We start from the raw sequence: 19,125 nt of genomic DNA on the forward strand, positions 1-19,125 counted from the left end.
CACAGAGCGGAGACGGAGCTGTCACCTGCCTGCTCAGCGGGGATCGATCCCCAGCTGAGCAGCACAGAGTCCGCCGACGGAGGCGGACCGTGTGAAAGAGCCCTTAGATTGTTTTTGTAAATCTGTTAAATAATAGCAAAAATATATATATCACACAAAACTCCACTGATCCTGCCAAAATCCTCCAAAGATACAGTATGGTGAAGGAGCGTTCTTCACACTAGTGTTATTGAGAGATCACTAGGTGAAAAAAATTGCCTGAAAAAAAAAAAAACAAAAAAAACAAACTACTGCAGCAACCACATCTCAATAATAACCGGTCAGCTGGCTAATATTACATTTTTGTTCACTGCGTTTTTATCACTGGATAGCAAAACCAGCTAATCCTAAACGGGTGCGAAAAAAATAAAAGTAGGAAAGACCACTTTGGACATAAAAATGGTTCAATGCCAGTTTTCTGTCTGACAAAGCTTTATTAGAGAAAGTGACCCTTTCCTGAATATCAGTCCATTTGTTTAAAGCGAACCTGTCAGAATAGAAATATGTGACCTGCCAAAGATGACTTTATATGAAAATACATGTTCAGGGCTGCAATAAACTGGTTATACTTATGCATGCATGCCCTAGGTGTGACATTCAAAGGTTGGGAAGTTGATAATTTTTGCATCATATGGAGTTTTTTCCTAAACCCTCCCTGTATTTTCTCAAAAGCAGGACAATTTAGCTAAATCCATGTCAAAAATGTATGCATACAAACAAATTAAAATGCAAACTACGTAACACTGTATATTTAGGGTAATAAGCACCCACCAGAGTCGAATCTTGCCATCTTTGTGTCCTGTGGCTATGCAGTCTTCATTAGGATGGCATTTCACAACAGTGAATATGTTGTTGCCACCCTTTTTGCTTCTTGCACTTAAACTGAACCTGGATAAAAACAGAACCCATTTCCCATTATGTAATTTGCCATTTATTTATAAATAGAAATATCACTATGCAGTACCAGCATTGGCGTTTTTGTTCAACTACTGTCTTTCATTTAAGCTTCCAATAAGATAAAAGTTTAAAGTAGATGTAAACTCCCATCTCTGACTTGTACCTATAGGTAAGCCTATAATACGGCTTACCTATACGTACTGTAAATACCTCTTAAATATGCACCATTTAGGAGATATTTACTGTATATGGAGCCCATGACACCACCAGCACATGGGGCCGTTCCTGCAGGGTCCTGTGCCGTAAACAGCTGCTCGCCCCCGCGCATGCGCGGGAGTGACAATATCACGGGTCCAGCCAGTCACACAGCCAGAGTCTGCGGACCCAGAAGAAAGAGTGGGTGAAGATGGAAGTGGCCTCCAGCGGTGACAGCCCCTTGCTGGAGGGTTTTGTTCTCAGATAAGTTTCACATTATGACATTACCTTTCAGGTCAGAAGGAGAAAAAAAAAAAAAAAAATCAACCAGTGGTTTACTACCACTTTAATAAAAAATGGTATAACCCAATTGGCGATAAATGATTCCTTTTGAAAATCAGGTGAAAAGGAAATTTTCTGATTCACCAGAATATATGCAAGCGGATTTGTCCATTTTGCTAAGAATCGTACAAATTATGGAAACACTTGATTCTTATTAGATTTAAGAGAGAGGTTTGCAAAAAAGCAATAGAAAAAAATATTTGACACTAATAAATGTACATGAAAACTGTAGGTCTAGGAAATATTGATGGTATGAAACAGACGTACAAACACCTGTGCAACAAAGACAAGATAGCCAGCCTAACAGTGTGGGACTTTTGAGCTATCACTAGTGCAGTGCAATGAAACACCATTTGACATAAATATTAAAAGGTAAAGGCAAAAGTTGAAACAGACCTTAAATAGGTGGTAAAGTCAAAAACTTGACTTTACCCTATAGGTAAGAAAATAAAAAAAAGTCTTACCTGTAGGCACCTTTAAAATGACTGCGTTGTTTAGTAAATGCATCAGCTTAAGCCAGGGATGTAATGAGCATAATGCGCTGTACTCTCTAAAATGCACAAACACTGTGCTGTGGATTCAGAGAGCGGCATGCCACTATGGTGACTCCCATGCAAATCCGTGAAAGTGACATCGTCATGGTGAAGCAGTGACAGCGCAGAGCTGGAGGTCTGTGTAAGGTAAGTGTCATAATGTGCTAGTATGTAATGCAAACTAGTACATTATGACATTAACCTGCAGTGGGAAATTAAAGTGGTTAAGCCACTTATATAAAATCATCTAGTCCCCTCTGTTAATATAAGTGCCCCTATGTGTTATAGAAAGAATATGCAGATCGGTACCTATATCAGAGCGGCTCCCGGCGCTCAGCTGACTCCTCGGATCTCTTCTCTGCCCGGCTGACAGCTCCAGCGGGCGGGGCCAAGCACTGCCACTGACGTCAGCTGGGAAGAAGAGAGCAGAGAGAGAGCCGAGCGGTCACGTGTTCGCCGGGGGCCGCTCTGATATAGGTACAGATTGCATAGAGTGCCTTGCAAAAAGTATTCCCCCCGACCTATTCTGTTACATTACAGCCTTAAGTACAATGTTTTGTTAATCTGAATTTTATGTGATGAATCAGAACACAATAGTCTAAGTTGGTGAAGTGAAATGAGAAAAATATATACATTAAACTATTTTTTGGCAATAGAAAACAGAAAATTGGCACGTGCATATGTCTTCACCCCCTTTGTTATAAAGCCCATAAAAAGCTCTGGTGCAACCAATTACCTTCACAAGTCACATAATTAGTGTCACATGATCAGTCATTACATATACACACCTTTTTTGAAAGGCCCCAGAGGCTGCAACACCTAAGCAAGAGGCACCACTAACCAAACACTGCCATGAAGCCAAGGAACTCTCCAAACAAGTAAGGGACAATGTTGTTGAGAAGTACAAGTCAGGGTTAGGTTTCAAAAAAATATCCAAATCTTTGATGATCCCCAGGAGCACCATCAAATCTATCATAACCAAATGGAAAAGTAAATGGCACAACAGCAAGCCTGCCAAGAGACGGCCGTCCAACAAAACTCACGGACCGGGCAAAAAGGGCATTAATCAGAGAGGCAGCACAGAGACCTAGGGTAACCCTGGAGGAGCTGTAGAGTTCCACAGCAGAGACTGGAGTATCTGTACATAGGACGACAATAAGCCGTACGCTCCATAGAGTTGGGCTTTATGGCAGAGGGGCCAGAAGAAAGCCATTACTTTTAGCAAAAAACAAAATGGCACGTTTGGAGTTTGCGAAAAGGCATGTGGGAGACTCCCAAAATGTATGGAGGAAGGTGCTCTGGTCTGATGAGACTAAAATTTAACTTTTTTCGGCCATCAAATAAAACACTATGTGTGGCACAAACCCAACACATCACCCAAAGAACACCATCCCCACAGTGAAACATGGTGGGGGCAGCATCATGCTGTGGGGATTTTTTTTCAGCAGCCAGGACTGGGAAACTGGTCAGAGTTGAGGGAAAGATGGATGGTGCTAAATACAGGGATATTCTTGCGCAAAACCTGTACCACTCTGTGCGTGATTTTAGGCTAGAACGGAGATTCACCTTCCAGCAGGACAATGACCCCAAACACACTGCTAAAGCAACACTTGAGTGGTTTAAGGGGAAACATGTAAATGTGTTGGAATGGCCTAGTCAAAGCCCAGACCTTAATCCAATAGAAAATCTGTGGTCAGACTTAAAGATTGCTGTTCACAAGCGCAAACCATCCAACTTGAAGAAGCTGGAGCAGTTTTGCAAAGAGGAATGGGCAAATCCCAGTGGTAAGATGTGGCAAGCTCAAAGAGACTTATCCGAAGCTACTTGGAGCTGTGGTTGCCGCAAAAGGTGGCTCTACAAAGTACTGATTTAAGGGGGAGGGGTGAATAGTTATGCACATTGACTTTTTCTGTTATTTTGTCCTATTTGTTGTTTGAAGATGGTTTATTTTTTATTGTGAAGCAAAGTTGTGGGCATGTTCTGTAAATTAAATGACGCAAATCCTCAAACAATTTATGTTAATTCCAGGTTGTGAGGCAACAAAACACAAAATGCCAAGGGGGGTAAATACTTTTGCAAGGCACTGCATTTTTTTTTTCTACAACACAGACACATGTGCAGTTATTGTTATTTTACAGAGGGGATTTGATTATTTTAAATTAAATATGAGAGCAACAGGAGGGGAGGGGGCGGGCACTGACACAGGAGCACAGGCAGGAGGGGGGGGGGGGAAGAGGAGCAGAGAGCTGCGGATGACGATGGCACGTAAACTGACCACAGTGTCAGGGCTCAGCAGAAATGATACACCGTGGTCAGTTTACAGAGGGGAGGGTAGAAACTGGCAGGATTAGCCAGGTTTTTTTAAAGTGTTACAAGGAGCCAAATGACACAACACAAGCACTGTGCTGTATAACATGCTTTAAGGGAACAGGATCTTTTTTTTTTTTTTTTGGGTAACAAATGCTTTAACTTATTATTATTTTTTTTTTTTTTTTAGGCTTGCTACCACTAAGTTAGATGTAAAGCCTTACAGAATAACATTTATGGGCCTAGTTATAAAGCAATGATATAGCATAAACATATAAAAGAAAAATACAAAAGTTAAAAGAAATCAACCTAGCACATTAAAACAAACACAGTAGTGCTTTATGCTTCAGGCTTCTGAATTTTATTGAATAGAAACAATGCTGGAAGTGAGTCCAGTCACTTGACCTGTCAAATATGGGGAGGGGGGCCCTCTTATTTAAAACAAAAACACTTGTTTTCATCCTTTGTTGTATATCAGTGCTGCTGATCTCCTGCAGCCTCATGCACCCACTTCCTGTCTATATGTATGCACTTCAGCAGTGGCTGCATGCCATTTCTCAGTGAGTGTTCCTCACTCTGCAACTCATTCAAAGTGGCTTCTTCAATTTTAGTGAGTGCCAGGAACATACCCCAACCACGGGAGCCTCTTAGTTAACTTTATCCTATCTCAATGTGTCATGAACCAAGCTATTTGAATGAGTGGTGAAACATCATCAATGATAAAGAACAAGTCCAGTTGAATGTGAATACTACTAGCTATACCACAATCTGGATAAATGAGAACATCCCCAGACAACAAACCATGTATTCGCACACAAAGTCATCCTTACCTGAAACATTTTTTGTTTTTGAAATAATAGACCAAGAGGCTCAATCCATTCACTGTGGCAATATATTCACCCTTCACAGAAAAAAAAATAAAAAAAATCAATTGATCGGTATAGAGTATTTTAATATGGTAGATTGTGTTGTATGCTATGGTAAATAGTTTAGCATAGCACTTGTTATTGTATAAACTTCTTCATGCTGAACATACATATGGTAGGTTGTCAAAAAATGACCGCAACTTAACCATGTTTCTAGTGTAAAGATGGGTACTCAGTGTAAATCAACCTATCGCCAACATTTTTTATGGAAATGTTTTGTGGAAAATGGTCTCTCTGTTGTCATTTTCGCTAGTAAGCTAACAAAAATAGCTGAAAGTGTATTTGTACTGTATACCCAGCAAAAGGTCAACCTATAGATATATGGGCGCTGCCATTGTAAACGTGATCTATTAAAGGTTGTCCTTTTATTTCACTATCCAACAAATCACTGATCCAGAACACGTACAATGGGAGCATGTGTAGGGCAAATACTTGCCCTAAATCAGTAAGTAAATAGATAGTAAAACCAGAATCAGTATGACAACTTTGGCGCAAAAATGTTCTTGTTTCAAGGATTAGAGCAGGGTTTCTCAACCAGGGTTCCTCCTGAGGTTGTTAGGGGTTCCTTGAGCAATAGGCAATTTCTGCTTCTCAGATACGTTTCCAATGACACCATTGTTCCTTTTAGCGATCTGTACGAGGGTAATACTTCCCAATGATGACAAGAGTAAGGAGAATTCACACAGTTACAGGAATATGATTACGATTAAGGGGGGGGGGGGGTACCACGCTTCAAGGGTATTATATGAAGTAAAGTGACTTAGTGATTGTAATATCACCGATATATTATTATCTATCACTAAGTCACTTTATTTCATATAATACCCTTGAAGCGCGGTACTTCCCCCCTCCCCTTAATCATATTCCTGTAACTGTGTGGTTAGCAGTAATCGTACAAGCAGCATCGAGGGCATACATACTTAAATACCTCTCAAGACAGCGCAAGAGTCACACCCATATAAACAGAATTATTTAAAGGGTTCCTCTGTGTTAAAAAGGTTGAGAAAGGCTGAGTTAGAGGGAAGAGGAGACCATTTGGGAAGCTAGTTTCCCTTCTAAAGTTACAAATAGTAGGTGGCAAAGTGTTAGGCTCAGCTTAAGGCTACGTTCACATGTTAGCGTAGCGGACCACGGGCAGAATCACGGCAATTCTGCCCGCGATCCGGAAATCATTGCAAATCGCGGGACACCTGTGCGTTGCCGTTGATTTGCAATTGCACCCCAAACGCTGTGCGATGTTGCCGTGATTCCGCCTGCCGAATCGCGGTAAAACACCGCGCAAACAAAATCGCGCGATTTGCAATGATTTCCGGATGGCAGGCAGAATCGCGGCGATTCTGCCCGCGGGCCACTACGCTAACATGTGAACGTAGCCTAAGGGCTATGTTAAAGGACACAAAATATTTCCTGATATAAAGCTGCCACACAAATCCCAGGTAAAAGTATAGAGCGCTTATAAAAAACCAAGCACAGGATTTGACCAGGATAGACTAAACTGCTGCATCCCCAAGAATAACAAAATCAGACACAATGTCAATAATAGAAAAGAAAATCCATGCAAAAAAAAAACACCAAAAAACACAACAGCGGAGGCCGATATTGCAATAGATGAATTCAACAAAAGCAAAAATATATACAAGGTAATTCAACACTCACCTCTCTTCCAACTGCTGTACATTTTGGTGATTTACTAATATCCTCAAATATTTCTGACTTTTCTTTGGCTTCACATTCATGTTCAACTGATTTTGGTAACTTTATAGAAACCAGCTGAAAAGCATCTGAAGAGAAAAAAATTGTCTATTCAAACTCCGGGAAAAAAAAAAAAAAAAATGTAAGCAAGCAAAATAAAAAACTGATTACTTCGGTTCAGTTAATGATTTTTTGGGCAGTGTTATGACCACTCTTATGCCAGGAGAAGCAATAGAGAACATCAAGCATTCACGGTCAACATTGCAGACCGCATTTCATCAGCCATATCTCAGCATTTTGCACACCAACTACAAAGCATAGTACATGCTTTAAAGGCCTTATGCACAATGGTTTCTTGTAAACTCAGTTTATCCTGGCAGGAGAAAATCAGCGTTATAAACTAAGCTGCAATATTTCAAACCAGTTTAGGTGAGTTTAGCATCATTTGGAGTTTATTTATTTAATTGAAATAAAACACTGAAGTGCTAAATGCACCTATAGTTTATGCAAGTTTAACAGCGGTTTTTGTGGTCAAAATTCCCTCTCCTGAATGCGATTTTAGGGAGTTTGGAAAACATACTCAAAACTCCCCTGCTACTAAACTGCTAAAAACGTCCATGTGTGCATGAACGCATAAGAGAACATAAGGGAGTTCAAAGGCAAAAAAAAATAAAAACCTAACCTTATAGCCAAAGCAAAGTAACTCATACACACACACACACACACACACACACACACACACACACACACCCCTACTCTTTTATCTACACCCTCTCATAAAGTAAACTGTTGGCATCTGCTTTCATATCACCACTAGAGTATCAAATAAGTGCATTTTAACTATTACAGAAAAGGTTAAGAGAACATTTGATTTGTTCTTTAAAGCGAGTGACAAATACAATGTACACAAAAGTGTGGAAGGCAATGGGTCAGAGCTTTGCATATTTTACCACCCTTTTGGATTAGGGCTTTTAACTCAACAGCGTGACCACATTTGATTTACACTTTAACCACTTCAGCTCCAGAAGATTTACCCCCCCCCCTTTATGACCAGGCCATTTTTTGTGATTTGGCACTGCATTACTTTAACTGACAATTGTGCAGTCATGCAACACTGTACCCAAATAAAATTTTTGCCCCCCCCCCCACCACAAACAGAACTTTCTTTTGGTGGCATTTAATCACCTCTGCAGTTTTTTATTTTTTGTGCTACAAACAAAAAAAGGGACAGACAATTGTGGAATAAAAAACGGAATTTTTGTAAAATCTTACCTGTAAAATTCCTTTCTCTGAGTCCTCCGACAGTCGCCGCCTCTTCATATTCGTCACATATGGGGTATTAGACTTTGCTCCGAAGGAGTAGCTAGGCAACAGAATATGTTAACATTAAAGCTTTTAACATATCCCACCCTCAAGGGGTGGTCCCCTCAGTCAATACCCTCCTACTTCCTGCAACCATATCTCAGTTTTAGTGGAATAGCAGTAGAGCATACAACCAAACCCCAAAAGAGGGGCGGGGGCGGCGACTGTCGGAGGACTCAGAGAAAGGAATTTTACAGGTAAGATTTTACAAAAATTCAGTTTTCTCTTACGTCCTCTGACAGTCGCCGCCTCTTCATATTCGTCACATATGGGGACGTCCCAAAGCAGTGCAAAACATGAGGGGTGGGAAACGCATCCGCGCCGAAAGGCAACGCAGTCTCCGCATCAAAGAAAGGAACCTTACCAAAGGAAGGAACCCAGCTGGGCAACAGGAAAAAACAGGTGCTCAACAGGAGCAACAACCCAGGAAAAGACAAATAACCAGGGGATAAAAAACTTATCCCAACAGCCAGTGGTCCCCATAAGGGACCCTAGGGAATCGCCGCACTAAGAACCTTGCGGCCAAAGGAAGCATCCGCCGATGCCTGAACATCTACTTTGTAGAATTTTGTGAAAGTGTGCACGGTCGACCAAGTCGCCGCCTTACACACCTGGGCTACAGAAGCCCCATGACGACAGGCCCAAGACGTACTCAGAGATCTAGTAGAGTGCGCCTTCACAGGCACAGGGGGAACCTTCCCCTGCAAAGCATAGGCCTGTTCAATGGTCTGCCTGATCCATTTGGCGATGGTAGAGGCCGACGCCGCCATGCCCTTCCGAGGACCCTCTGGAAGAACAAACAAGGAATCCGTCTTTCGAAAAGACTCAGTCGATTTAAGGTAAACCCTTATCGCCCGAACAACATCCAAAGAATGTAATCTCACCTCCTTTGGATGTGTAGGCTTCGCGCACAGCGAAGGCAAGACAATATCCTCATTAAGATGGAATTAGGAAACTTGTTTCGGAAGAAAAGAAGGATTAGGTCGCAAGACCACCTTATCCAAATGAACAACCAGATACGGAGACTTGCAGGACAAAGCTGCCAGCTCCGACACTCTGCGAGCCGAAGTGATCGCAAACAAAAAGGCAACCTTTTTGGACAACGAGATCTCCCTGATCTGTTCAAAAGGAGCACGTTGCAACACAGATGGAACGAGATTCAAGTCCCAAGGGGGCAGAGGATCCCTCCTAGGGGGAACCAGATGCCGCACACCCTGAACAAAAGTGCCAACCAAGGAGTTGGAGGCCACGGGACGTTGAAACAGAACGGCCAGCGCAGACACCTGACCCTTTATCGTAGCCAGCGCCAAACGCTGATCGACACCCGTCTGAAGGAAAGACAGCACACGGGAAACCGAGTACGTGCAGGGAGAAAATCCCCTGGACTCACACCAAGCAAAATAGGCCTTCCAAGTACGGTAATAAACCTTCCCCGAGGAAGAGTTCCTCGCGTTGATCAAGGTATGAACGACCTCTGGGGAGAGACCCTTCTCCCTCAGGACCTCGGTTTCAACAGCCAGGCCGTCAAAGCCAGCGACTGTAAAGCAGGATGGTATATTGGACCTTGAGACAGGAGATCGTCTCGAAGAGGCAGACGCCACGGGGCGTCGACCGCCAGATTCACGAGGTCTGCGTACCAGGACCGGCGAGGCCAGTCCGGTGCCACAAGAATCACCGTGCTGCGTTCCGAGTGTAACCTGCGAAGGAACCTGGACAGCAACTGAATCGGTGGAAACGCGTACATCAGCCTGTACTGATGCCACGGGGCCACTAACGCGTCCGACGCGTCTGCCCGAGGGTCGCGCGTCCTTGCCACGAACCTTCTCACCTTGTTGTTGAGACGAGACGCGAACAGGTCCACATCTGGAAGACCCCACCTCACGCACAACATCTGGAAGACAGTCGGGTGGAGAGACCATTCCCCCTGATCCAGGGTCTGGCGACTCAGATAGTCCGCCTGCCAGTTCTCCACCCCCGGAATGTGAACCGCCGTTATCGCCGGGACATGAGCCTCGGCCCAAGACAGAATGTCGGCCACTTCTCGAGCCGCTCGGGCACTCCTGGTGCCCCCTTGGTGGTTGATGTAGGCCAGGCATTGTCCGTCTGCACCCGAACCGGGCAGCCCTGCAGCCGGTCCGTCCAGCGATGAAGACAGAGATTTATCGCACGCAATTCCAGAATGTTGATCGGAAGGGAGGACTCCCCCTCCGACCAAGTCCCCTGGGCGGACAGAACGCCCAGAACACCCCAGCCCGACAGGCTGGCATCCGTGGTGATTACCGTCCACGAGATAGGACAAAACGACTTGCCCCCGGACACCATCGGGGACTGGAGCCACCACAGAAGGTCTCTTCTGGTGCGATGACTCAACGAGATTTGAAGATCCAGAGAGTGAGGTCGCCCGTCCCACATGGACAGGATCTCCGCTTGGAGACCCCGCGTGTGAAACTGAGCGAAGGGAATCGCCTCGAATCCCAGACATCTCATGCACGTCCGCAGAGACGAGTGCGGAACGTCCCTGAGGGACCTGACTTCCTCCTGAAGAGTTCCGAGTTTGTCTTCCGGCAGGAAGACCTTCGCCTGCACCGAGTCCAGAATCATTCCCAGGTAGGGAAGACGAACCGACGGACTCAGCGTCGACTTTGGAAAATTTATCGTCCAACCAAACTCCTGCAGAGTTTGCATCGTGACAGACAGGTCCTTCTCCAGACCCTGGCTGGTCGCAGACCGAACCAGAATGTCGTCCAGATACCCCAGGACAGAAATGCCCTGGGCCCTCAACAATGCCAGAACCGGTGCAAGCACCTTGGTGAAGACCCGCGGAGCCGAGACCAAAAGGCAACGCCACGAACTGGTAGTGATCCTCCGCAATGGCAAATCAAAGGTACCTCTGGTGACCCTCGAAAATGGGGATGTGAAGATACGCATCCTTCAAAATTGATGGAGGCCATGAATTCCCCCGGAACCAGGGCAGCCACCACCGATCGCAGGGATTCCATGCGGAACTTGCGAACCCGCACAGAGCGGTTCAGAGCCTTCAAGTCCAGAATTGGACGAACCTTGCCCTCCTTTCTGGGCACGGTGAACAGATTGGAATAAAACCCCCGAAATCTGTCCCGATGAGGCACCGGAACTACCACTCCCTAAGCCCTCAGGTCCCGCACCGCCAGGTGCAGGTCCCGTAAACGCTCTGGAGACAGTTGAAGATTTGAGGGAAAAAATCTGCTCTCCGGCCGAGAGAGAAACTCGATCTTGTAACCAGATCGAACGATCTCCTGAACCCATCTGTTCCGCACACGGGCCAACCAGGGCTGAAGAAAACCGAGCAAGTGTCCCCCCACCCCAAAACTGGGTGAGGGCGCCCCTTCAGGCCGCATTGTTATGGGCTGCGGATCCGGATTGACCGGACTTCTGTTTTCCAGACCAGGGCTTCTTCTGAGAGCCTTGACCTTTGAACGGTTTGCCCTTGTAGTGCGACCGAAAGGCACGAAAGGACCCCTGAGGGGGCCGAAAATTAGCATGCTTCTTCCCAGAAGCCCCCTTAGCCTTGGGGAAATGGGGCAAGAGAGTACTCTTACCTCCGGTGATCCCCTTAATCAACACATCCGAGGACTCCCCAAAAAGGCGAGACCCATCATAAGGCAGATTGGCTAAGGTCTTACGTGAAGACGGGTCCACCGACCAACATTTCAACCAAACCAGGCGGCGAGACAACACCGCCACGCTGTGCACACGTGCAGCCAACGGAACTAGGTCCAAGTCCGCATCACACAGATACATGACACCCTGGTGGATTTGATCCACCATATCCAGGGTCGCCGGCGAGGCCGAATCGGCCACTAGGACGCGCCTAAGCATCTGCGTCCAACTTGCGATCGCCTGGGCCGCCATGAGAGAAGCAAACAGAGCCTTAAGCATAGAACCCGTAACAGAATAAGTATGACGGGCAAGAGACTCCAATCTCCTATCCGTGGCATCACGGAACACAGGGGAATCCTCTGCAGGAATCGCAGTGGATTTGTTTAAAACCGCAATTGCGTGATCCACTGGGGGAGGCACACACCACCTTTCATCAGTGGAAGGCGAGAAAGGATAACGCAGCTTGAACCTACTTGGTACAGCAAAAGGTTTGCGCAGATTGCGCCATTGTTCCTTAACAGCGCGCTGAAAATCATCATTGCAGGGAAAAACCTGCGGCGTCCTGCGTTTTCTCTGCGTCCCATAAGCCGCCAAGGCAGCGGGGGGACACACTTCATCCTGCAAACGCAGCGTTTGCTTTATGGAAGCAATCAATTCTTCCATGATTGCAAGCTCTTCAGGCGAGCCAGGGGGAGAATTATCAACCCCTTCAACTTCAGCCTCCACCTCGGACCCCACTAGATCCAGGGAGGAGCGGGACCCCGATAAGGAGGCCCCCGCCATAACAGCCCCATCACCTTCACCCTCAGAATCAGAGGAAAGAGCAACTCTGGGTCTTTTAGTAGATTGAGCAGCCACCAGCATCTGCACCTGAGCAGCAAGGCCAGCCACAATGGTGGCTAAATCCCCCCCTGGGGGGGAAACAGCGGTCCCCTGGCTTTCCACCAAGGCGGTAGGAAATTTGCCCTCCTGAGAATCCATTGCCCCTATAACAAAAGCCGGATAATAAAGGGTTAACTGCCCCTTTAACAAGCGCGGCGAGCGCAGCCCACCGCACCACACACAAGCACAATGAGACCCCCACAGGGACAATAAAACTGACACAGGCAATGGATATGAAGGATAAAACCTGAGGAGACCCTCACCGCTGCTGCTGCCTCGATCGGTGTTCCTGGAGAAGAGGAAGTGATGCTGCCAGGGCGCTCTATGAAAGCCTATGGGAGGCTACAAGAAAATGGCCGCCATGCATGTAAAACATGCGGCCGGAGCGAGTGCAGGCAAAATGGCGCCGTTTGGCGCCGAAACCGCCGCTCCACAGTACAGTAATGCACACATGTCATCCATGTATAAAAAAACATGTCAGATCGCCGCAGCGATCGCTGTATAATGCCCAAACATGCCACAAAACATGCCCTACAGCACACAGCTTCTCACACTGACAAGGCTGACACACACAGTGTCACACAGCTCCCCCCTCCCCTTGCAGCCCACAGCATGCAGCCGAGAGATAGGGAGACAAACAGTGTGAATAGAGGCAGGTTACACAGTCCCAGACTGACACCCCCCCCAGACAGACAGGTCCCCACATAAATACACTTACCTCACAGTGGCGTGGGGGACCCGCACAGGCGAACAAGCCGCTGCACATGAGGCAGGGAGAGTCGCATACAAGACGCACAGAATGGGGGTTAAGAAACCGCACAGCGTCCAGTGAGGTAGCCACCTCACCAATCATCCCTGCACCGAACAGGGATGGGTCGTCCACTGTGCCAGGAGCGTTACCTGGCTGAACGCTCGATGGCAGGCTGGGAAGCCACTGACCCACGACCTGCGACCAGGGGGATCAGCCCGAGACCCAGCCCGCATGATCCTCTTCATCCGAAGAACTAACTAACGCTGACAAAAAGAACAGCTAAGTAAAGGTAGAGAGAAAACTCAAACAAAAAATCAAAAAAGAAAAAAAAAGGGTCTGGGGCAGAAAGCCCCAGCACAGAGAGAGCCAGCCACTCCTGACAAGCTAGACATTAAAACTGAGATATGGTTGCAGGAAGTAGGAGGGTATTGACTGAGGGGACCACCCCTTGAGGGTGGGATATGTTAAAAGCTTTAATGTTAACATATTCTGTTGCCTAGCTACTCCTTCGGAGCAAAGTCTAATACCCCATATGTGACGAATATGAAGAGGCGGCGACTGTCGGAGGACGTAAGAGAAACAATGTTTTTTTACTTTCTGCTATAAAACATATCCAATAAAAAAAATGTAAATGAAAAATCTAATTTCATAATCTATTTAGGGCAATCTGTAATCGGTTACATATTTTTGGTAAAAAAAAAATCCCAATAAGCATATATTGATTGGTTTGTACAAACGTTATAGTGAATACAAAACTATGGGATATATTTATGGAATTTTTAAATGTATTTTTGTACTAGCAATGACAGCGATCAGTGATTTATAGCGGGACTGCAATATTGCTCGGGAAAAAAATCGGACACTAACTGACACTATTTTGGGAGACAGTGATACTGATACAGTGATCGGTTCTAAAAATAAGCACTGTCACTGTACTAATAACACTGGAAAGGGGTTAGAAGGGCAATCATGTAATACCATTGGCCGGGCTTACATTATGCCCTCAAGTACATTTAGGAGGGATGGGCACCCTCCAGGCTCATCTGCCCCCTATCTATCCATTAGCTTGCATGTGCTTCCACTGTGAAGACTCTCAAAAATTTACTAGTTAGGACTGCAGGTAATACAGGGTACCGTGGAGTGGCCCTGCAGCTTACACATGCGTTTGCAAATGTGTGCTAATTAAACCCCTGTTTTGACGCAAACTGTTAGGTTAATTTGGTTGGCAAGCAAACTGGTTAGCAAATTGAACTGGGAATTTTTATTTTCGTTTGTCTCAATCATAGGGTTACCTGTGTGTCTAGCCTGTGTTTTTGTACAGTGTAGGAGGTGCTTTTACTAAGAGAAGACATGGATCCTGTGTTCCTGCCTTCCCTACTGACAGAATCACAATTTCCCTTGTTTACCGAAATGATTGGCGGGTTTCCAGCAGACATTGAGTTTGTGGTACCAGCTGATCAGCTCCCACTGTACAAGCTGCCAGCGGCACGCATTCGCGCCACCTACCCAGAAGTGCAAAATCACAGGAAATAGATTTGTTATTCTGAGCACAGCAGCCACCCTGTAGCAGTATGTCTGCTACACAGTGATGGGCAAACAATTAATAGAAATTCATATGGAAATAAATATATACATTGTCATTGCGCATCGGGGTACAGTTTTACTAAATGATACCATAGGAGTCCTTCTTCAGTAATGTATCTAGCCGTGCAAGAATACTTAGCTCTGCCATCCATACTACTGAAGGAATGACATTTTCCAAAAATAATCTGTACCATTCCTAAACACATTATAATAAACTGTATAGCCATAAAAATATACATGTACAATGTGCAACAAACCTGAAGCTTCATTATTATTTTTTTGTACAATAGCATACACATGGTCTTCTTTGATATCAGTATAAAACCCAAACAGTTTGACATTTATCAAGTAATTCTGAAATAGAAAATAAAAAAAAATATTAAAAAACACACACCAGTGACAAGAAAAACACAAATGAAAAAAAAAAGAAAAGTCAAAATAAATTTACCTTCATTAGTATACCATCCATGAAGTCCCATAATTTAATAGTACCATCCAAAGAACAGGAGTAAAGCTGAGAAATAAAATCAATATATTTTCATTAAATTTATACAACACAAGCATCCAAAGACAATGATGCTTGATACATTATGGAGTCTAAAGAGTAACCATTTTATGCTTCTCAGGATGTACCAGAAAAATACAAGTGCTAGACTAAAGGGAAAATACCCAAGTTGAATTTATCATTCATCATACAGTATCCACCAGAGATACATAAAGCATCCCCATATAATATGTTGTGAAAATAATAATGTATAAATCAGAATGTAGTTGGAAACCAAATAACTGAAAAGGAAATTTACCCAAAAACTGGAAGAATATACAAAACCCATTCAAGTTTTTAGTGAAAATTGAACATGAAACCACCTCGGCACTAGATTTTTTTTTTTTTTTGTTTTTCATTTTTTATACACATGTAAAAACCTACATTTTTGGCCATAAAATAACTTAACCTCCAGTACATTATATATTTTCTAAAAGCGGAGTCCTTCTAGGTAGAAAAATTGGATTTTTGTAAGATCTTACCGTAAAATCCTTTTCTCTTAGCTCATTGACAGACGTAGTCCTCTTTGATTCTCATCAATAGGGTTATGCTGCCTCCACAGGAGTAGGACTAGGCAGAAAGAAAAACGTTCTGGCTCCACCCTAGGGGCAGTCCCAGAGGGTATATCCTCCCTCTCTCTGCTACAGGATGTCAGTTATGTCACAAAGCAGTGTCAGAGAATTTAACCCAACCCAACTCAATGATAGAGGGGCGGGTACTACGTCTGTCAATGAGCTAAGAGAAAAGGATTTTACGGTAAGATCTTACAAAAATCCAATTTTCTCTGTCGCTCATTGACAGACGTAGTCCTCTTTGATTCTCATCAATAGGGACGTCCCAAAGCAGTGCCACAAATGAGGGGTGGGATTGACAGAAATCAAAATCCAATCTAGAAGGCCCAACCGGTGCCAACTAGAAGTTTAAAGGCTCATCATAAACAAAGAATGAGACTCAAATAAAATTCCAACGGAAAAAAACCCTCGAGGTAGACCACTGGTCTCCTCAAATTGCGGCCTGCAAAACCTTGCGGCCAAACGAGGCATCAGACGATTGCCATTACATCAACTTTATAATGTTTTGTAAAGGTATGCACCGACGACCAGGTAGCCGCCTTGCACACCTGGACCACTGACGCCTGATGGCGAAAAGCCCATGACGCACTAAGCGCCCGAGTGGAATGCGCCTTAACAGGGAACGGGGGCTCCCGACCCTTAATAGAATAAGCCTGTACCACCGTCTGTCTGATCCATGATGGAAATAGTCACGGCAGATGCAGGCAACCCCTTTTTGGGCCCATCCGGGACCACAAAAAGTGAATCCGTCTTGCGAAACGAGTCTGTCGTTTTCAAGTATACCCTGATCGCCCGAACCACATCCAAGGAGTGTAAAGCAAACTCCCGATGATGGCTGGGCTTAGGACACAGAGAAGGTAATACAATTTCCTCATTCAGATGAAATTCTGAAATTACTTTAGGTAGGAAAGATGGATTCGGGCGTAGAACCACCTTATCTCTATGAACCACCAGATATGGGGAACGACAAGATAATGCAGCCAGTTCTGACACCCTGCGTGCAGAAGTGATAGCCACCAAGAAGGCCACCTTCTGGGACAACGTAGGTAAAGGAATCTCCCTAATATCTTCAAAGGGAGGCTTCTGAAGAACCGACAATACTAGATTAAGATCCCAGGGTGGTAACGGCGCGCGCACTGGAGGAGCCAGATGTCACACCCCCTGGATGAAATTCCGCACCAAGGAATGAGTAGCCAAAAACTTCTGAAAGAAGATAGCTAATGCTGAAAACAGACCCTTGATAACACTCAAGGCCAGCTTCTGCTCAACTCCCTGTTGCAGAAAAAAACAATATTCGGGCCACCGAATAATAACGTGGAGGGAACCCAAGGGATTCACACCAGGCAATATAAGACTTCCATGTGCGATGATAAATCTTTCTGGAAGTCGCTTTCCTTGCTTTAACTAGAGCAGGAATAACTGAAGCTGACAATCCCTTGTCCTTCAGCACCTGGGTCTCAATAGCCAGGCCGTTAAAGCCAGCGATCGTAAAGCAGGATGGAAGATCGGTCCCTGCGAAAGCAGATCCTCCCTAAGAGGAAGTCACCAAGGAACGTCTGCGACCAGCCTGACCAGGTCGGCGTACTAGACCCGACTAGGCCAGTCCTGATCTACCAGGATAACTGGGATTCCCTCCACCTCTATCCTGCGAAGAAGCTTCGGCAGTAACTTGAGAGGAGGGAAGGCATACAGTAGCTGATACTGCCCCCCCCCCCCCGGGGCGATCAGCATGTCTGCGGTGTCTGCTAGAGGATCGTGGGAGCGAGCCACAAACCTCCGCACTTTCCTGTTGAGCTGAGCTGCCAACAGCTCCCATTCGGGGTGCCCCAACGGAGGCACAGTTGGTGGAATATCCCTGGATGAAGAAATCATTCCCCTTGATCCAGAATCTGACGGCTGAGATAATCTGCCTGCCAATTCACCCCCGGAATGAATACCGCAGAGAGAGCTGGAACAAACGTTCCACCCAACGAAGAATGCTGGCCACTTCTATGGCCGCCAGGACACTCCTGGTGCCCCTTAGCTGATTGACATAAGCTACTGCTGTGGCATTGTCCGACTGGATCCGAACCGGGCTGCCCTGGAGCTGCTCGGTCCAGTGAGTCAGAAAAAGTCTGATCGCTCTCAGATTCAATACATTTATCGGTAACCTGGACTTTTCCAGGGACCCAAGCCCCCCGAGTCGAGAATTTCTCCTCACCTGGATAGACTGGCATCCGTGGTGATAAGCGTCCAAATATTGGTAGGAATGACCTCCCCTGGCTGAGCATCGGAGACCGAAGCCACCAGACCAGGAACTCCCTGGTCCGCTTGCTCAGCTGGATCCGATAGTCCTGGAATCTGGATTCCGGTTACACTTGAGAAGAATCTCTTCTTGAAGGATTCGGATATGGGACTGGACAAATGGTACTGCTTCAAAGGAAGCCACCATCAAACCCAGGACCCTCATGCAAGCCTGGATGTGTCTAAAATTAGACCCAAATATTCCAGTCTCTTGGTGGGAACCGAAGATGACTTCTGCAGGTTCACCAGCCACCCGAACTCTTGTAAAAGAGGTCATGGTGATCTCTAAGTTTAGTAATAGAGCCGCACGGAGCAGAAGATCGTCTAGGTGACCTAGAATCGATATGTCTCGTTGTCGTAACAACGTCAAGACTGGGGCCATCACCTTTGTGAAGACCCGGAGAGTCGAGGCGAGACCAAAGAGTAACGCCACAAACTGATAAAAATACTCTTTCTACGGAAAAACGCAGGAAACGCTGATGTCCTGCATAAATAAGAAAGTGAAGATAGGCATCCTAGATGTCTATGGACACCAGAAAATCCCCCTGATGCCGGGAGGACGCTACTGTGCGAATGG

At 45.5% G+C, this 19,125-nt stretch overlaps 1 protein-coding gene across 1 annotated transcript in view; it reads right to left on the reverse strand.

Annotated features, from left to right (window-relative positions):
• Window positions 1–19,125, reverse strand: part of WDR75 (WD repeat domain 75) — a 108,711-nt gene that overhangs the window by 83,441 nt on the left and 6,145 nt on the right. The window contains exons 3-7 of the mRNA XM_082260715.1: window positions 15,598–15,663; window positions 15,407–15,503; window positions 6,896–7,020; window positions 5,144–5,214; window positions 811–927 (exon numbers count right to left, since the gene is read on the reverse strand). Coding sequence (XP_082116841.1) covers window positions 811–927; window positions 5,144–5,214; window positions 6,896–7,020; window positions 15,407–15,503; window positions 15,598–15,663 — 476 coding nt within the window. The remainder of the gene's footprint in view (window positions 1–810; window positions 928–5,143; window positions 5,215–6,895; window positions 7,021–15,406; window positions 15,504–15,597; window positions 15,664–19,125) is intronic.

The sequence above is a fragment of the Pelophylax lessonae genome, assembly GCF_965119305.1.
Source record: "Pelophylax lessonae genome assembly, chromosome: 6".
NCBI lineage: Eukaryota > Metazoa > Chordata > Amphibia > Anura > Ranidae > Pelophylax > Pelophylax lessonae.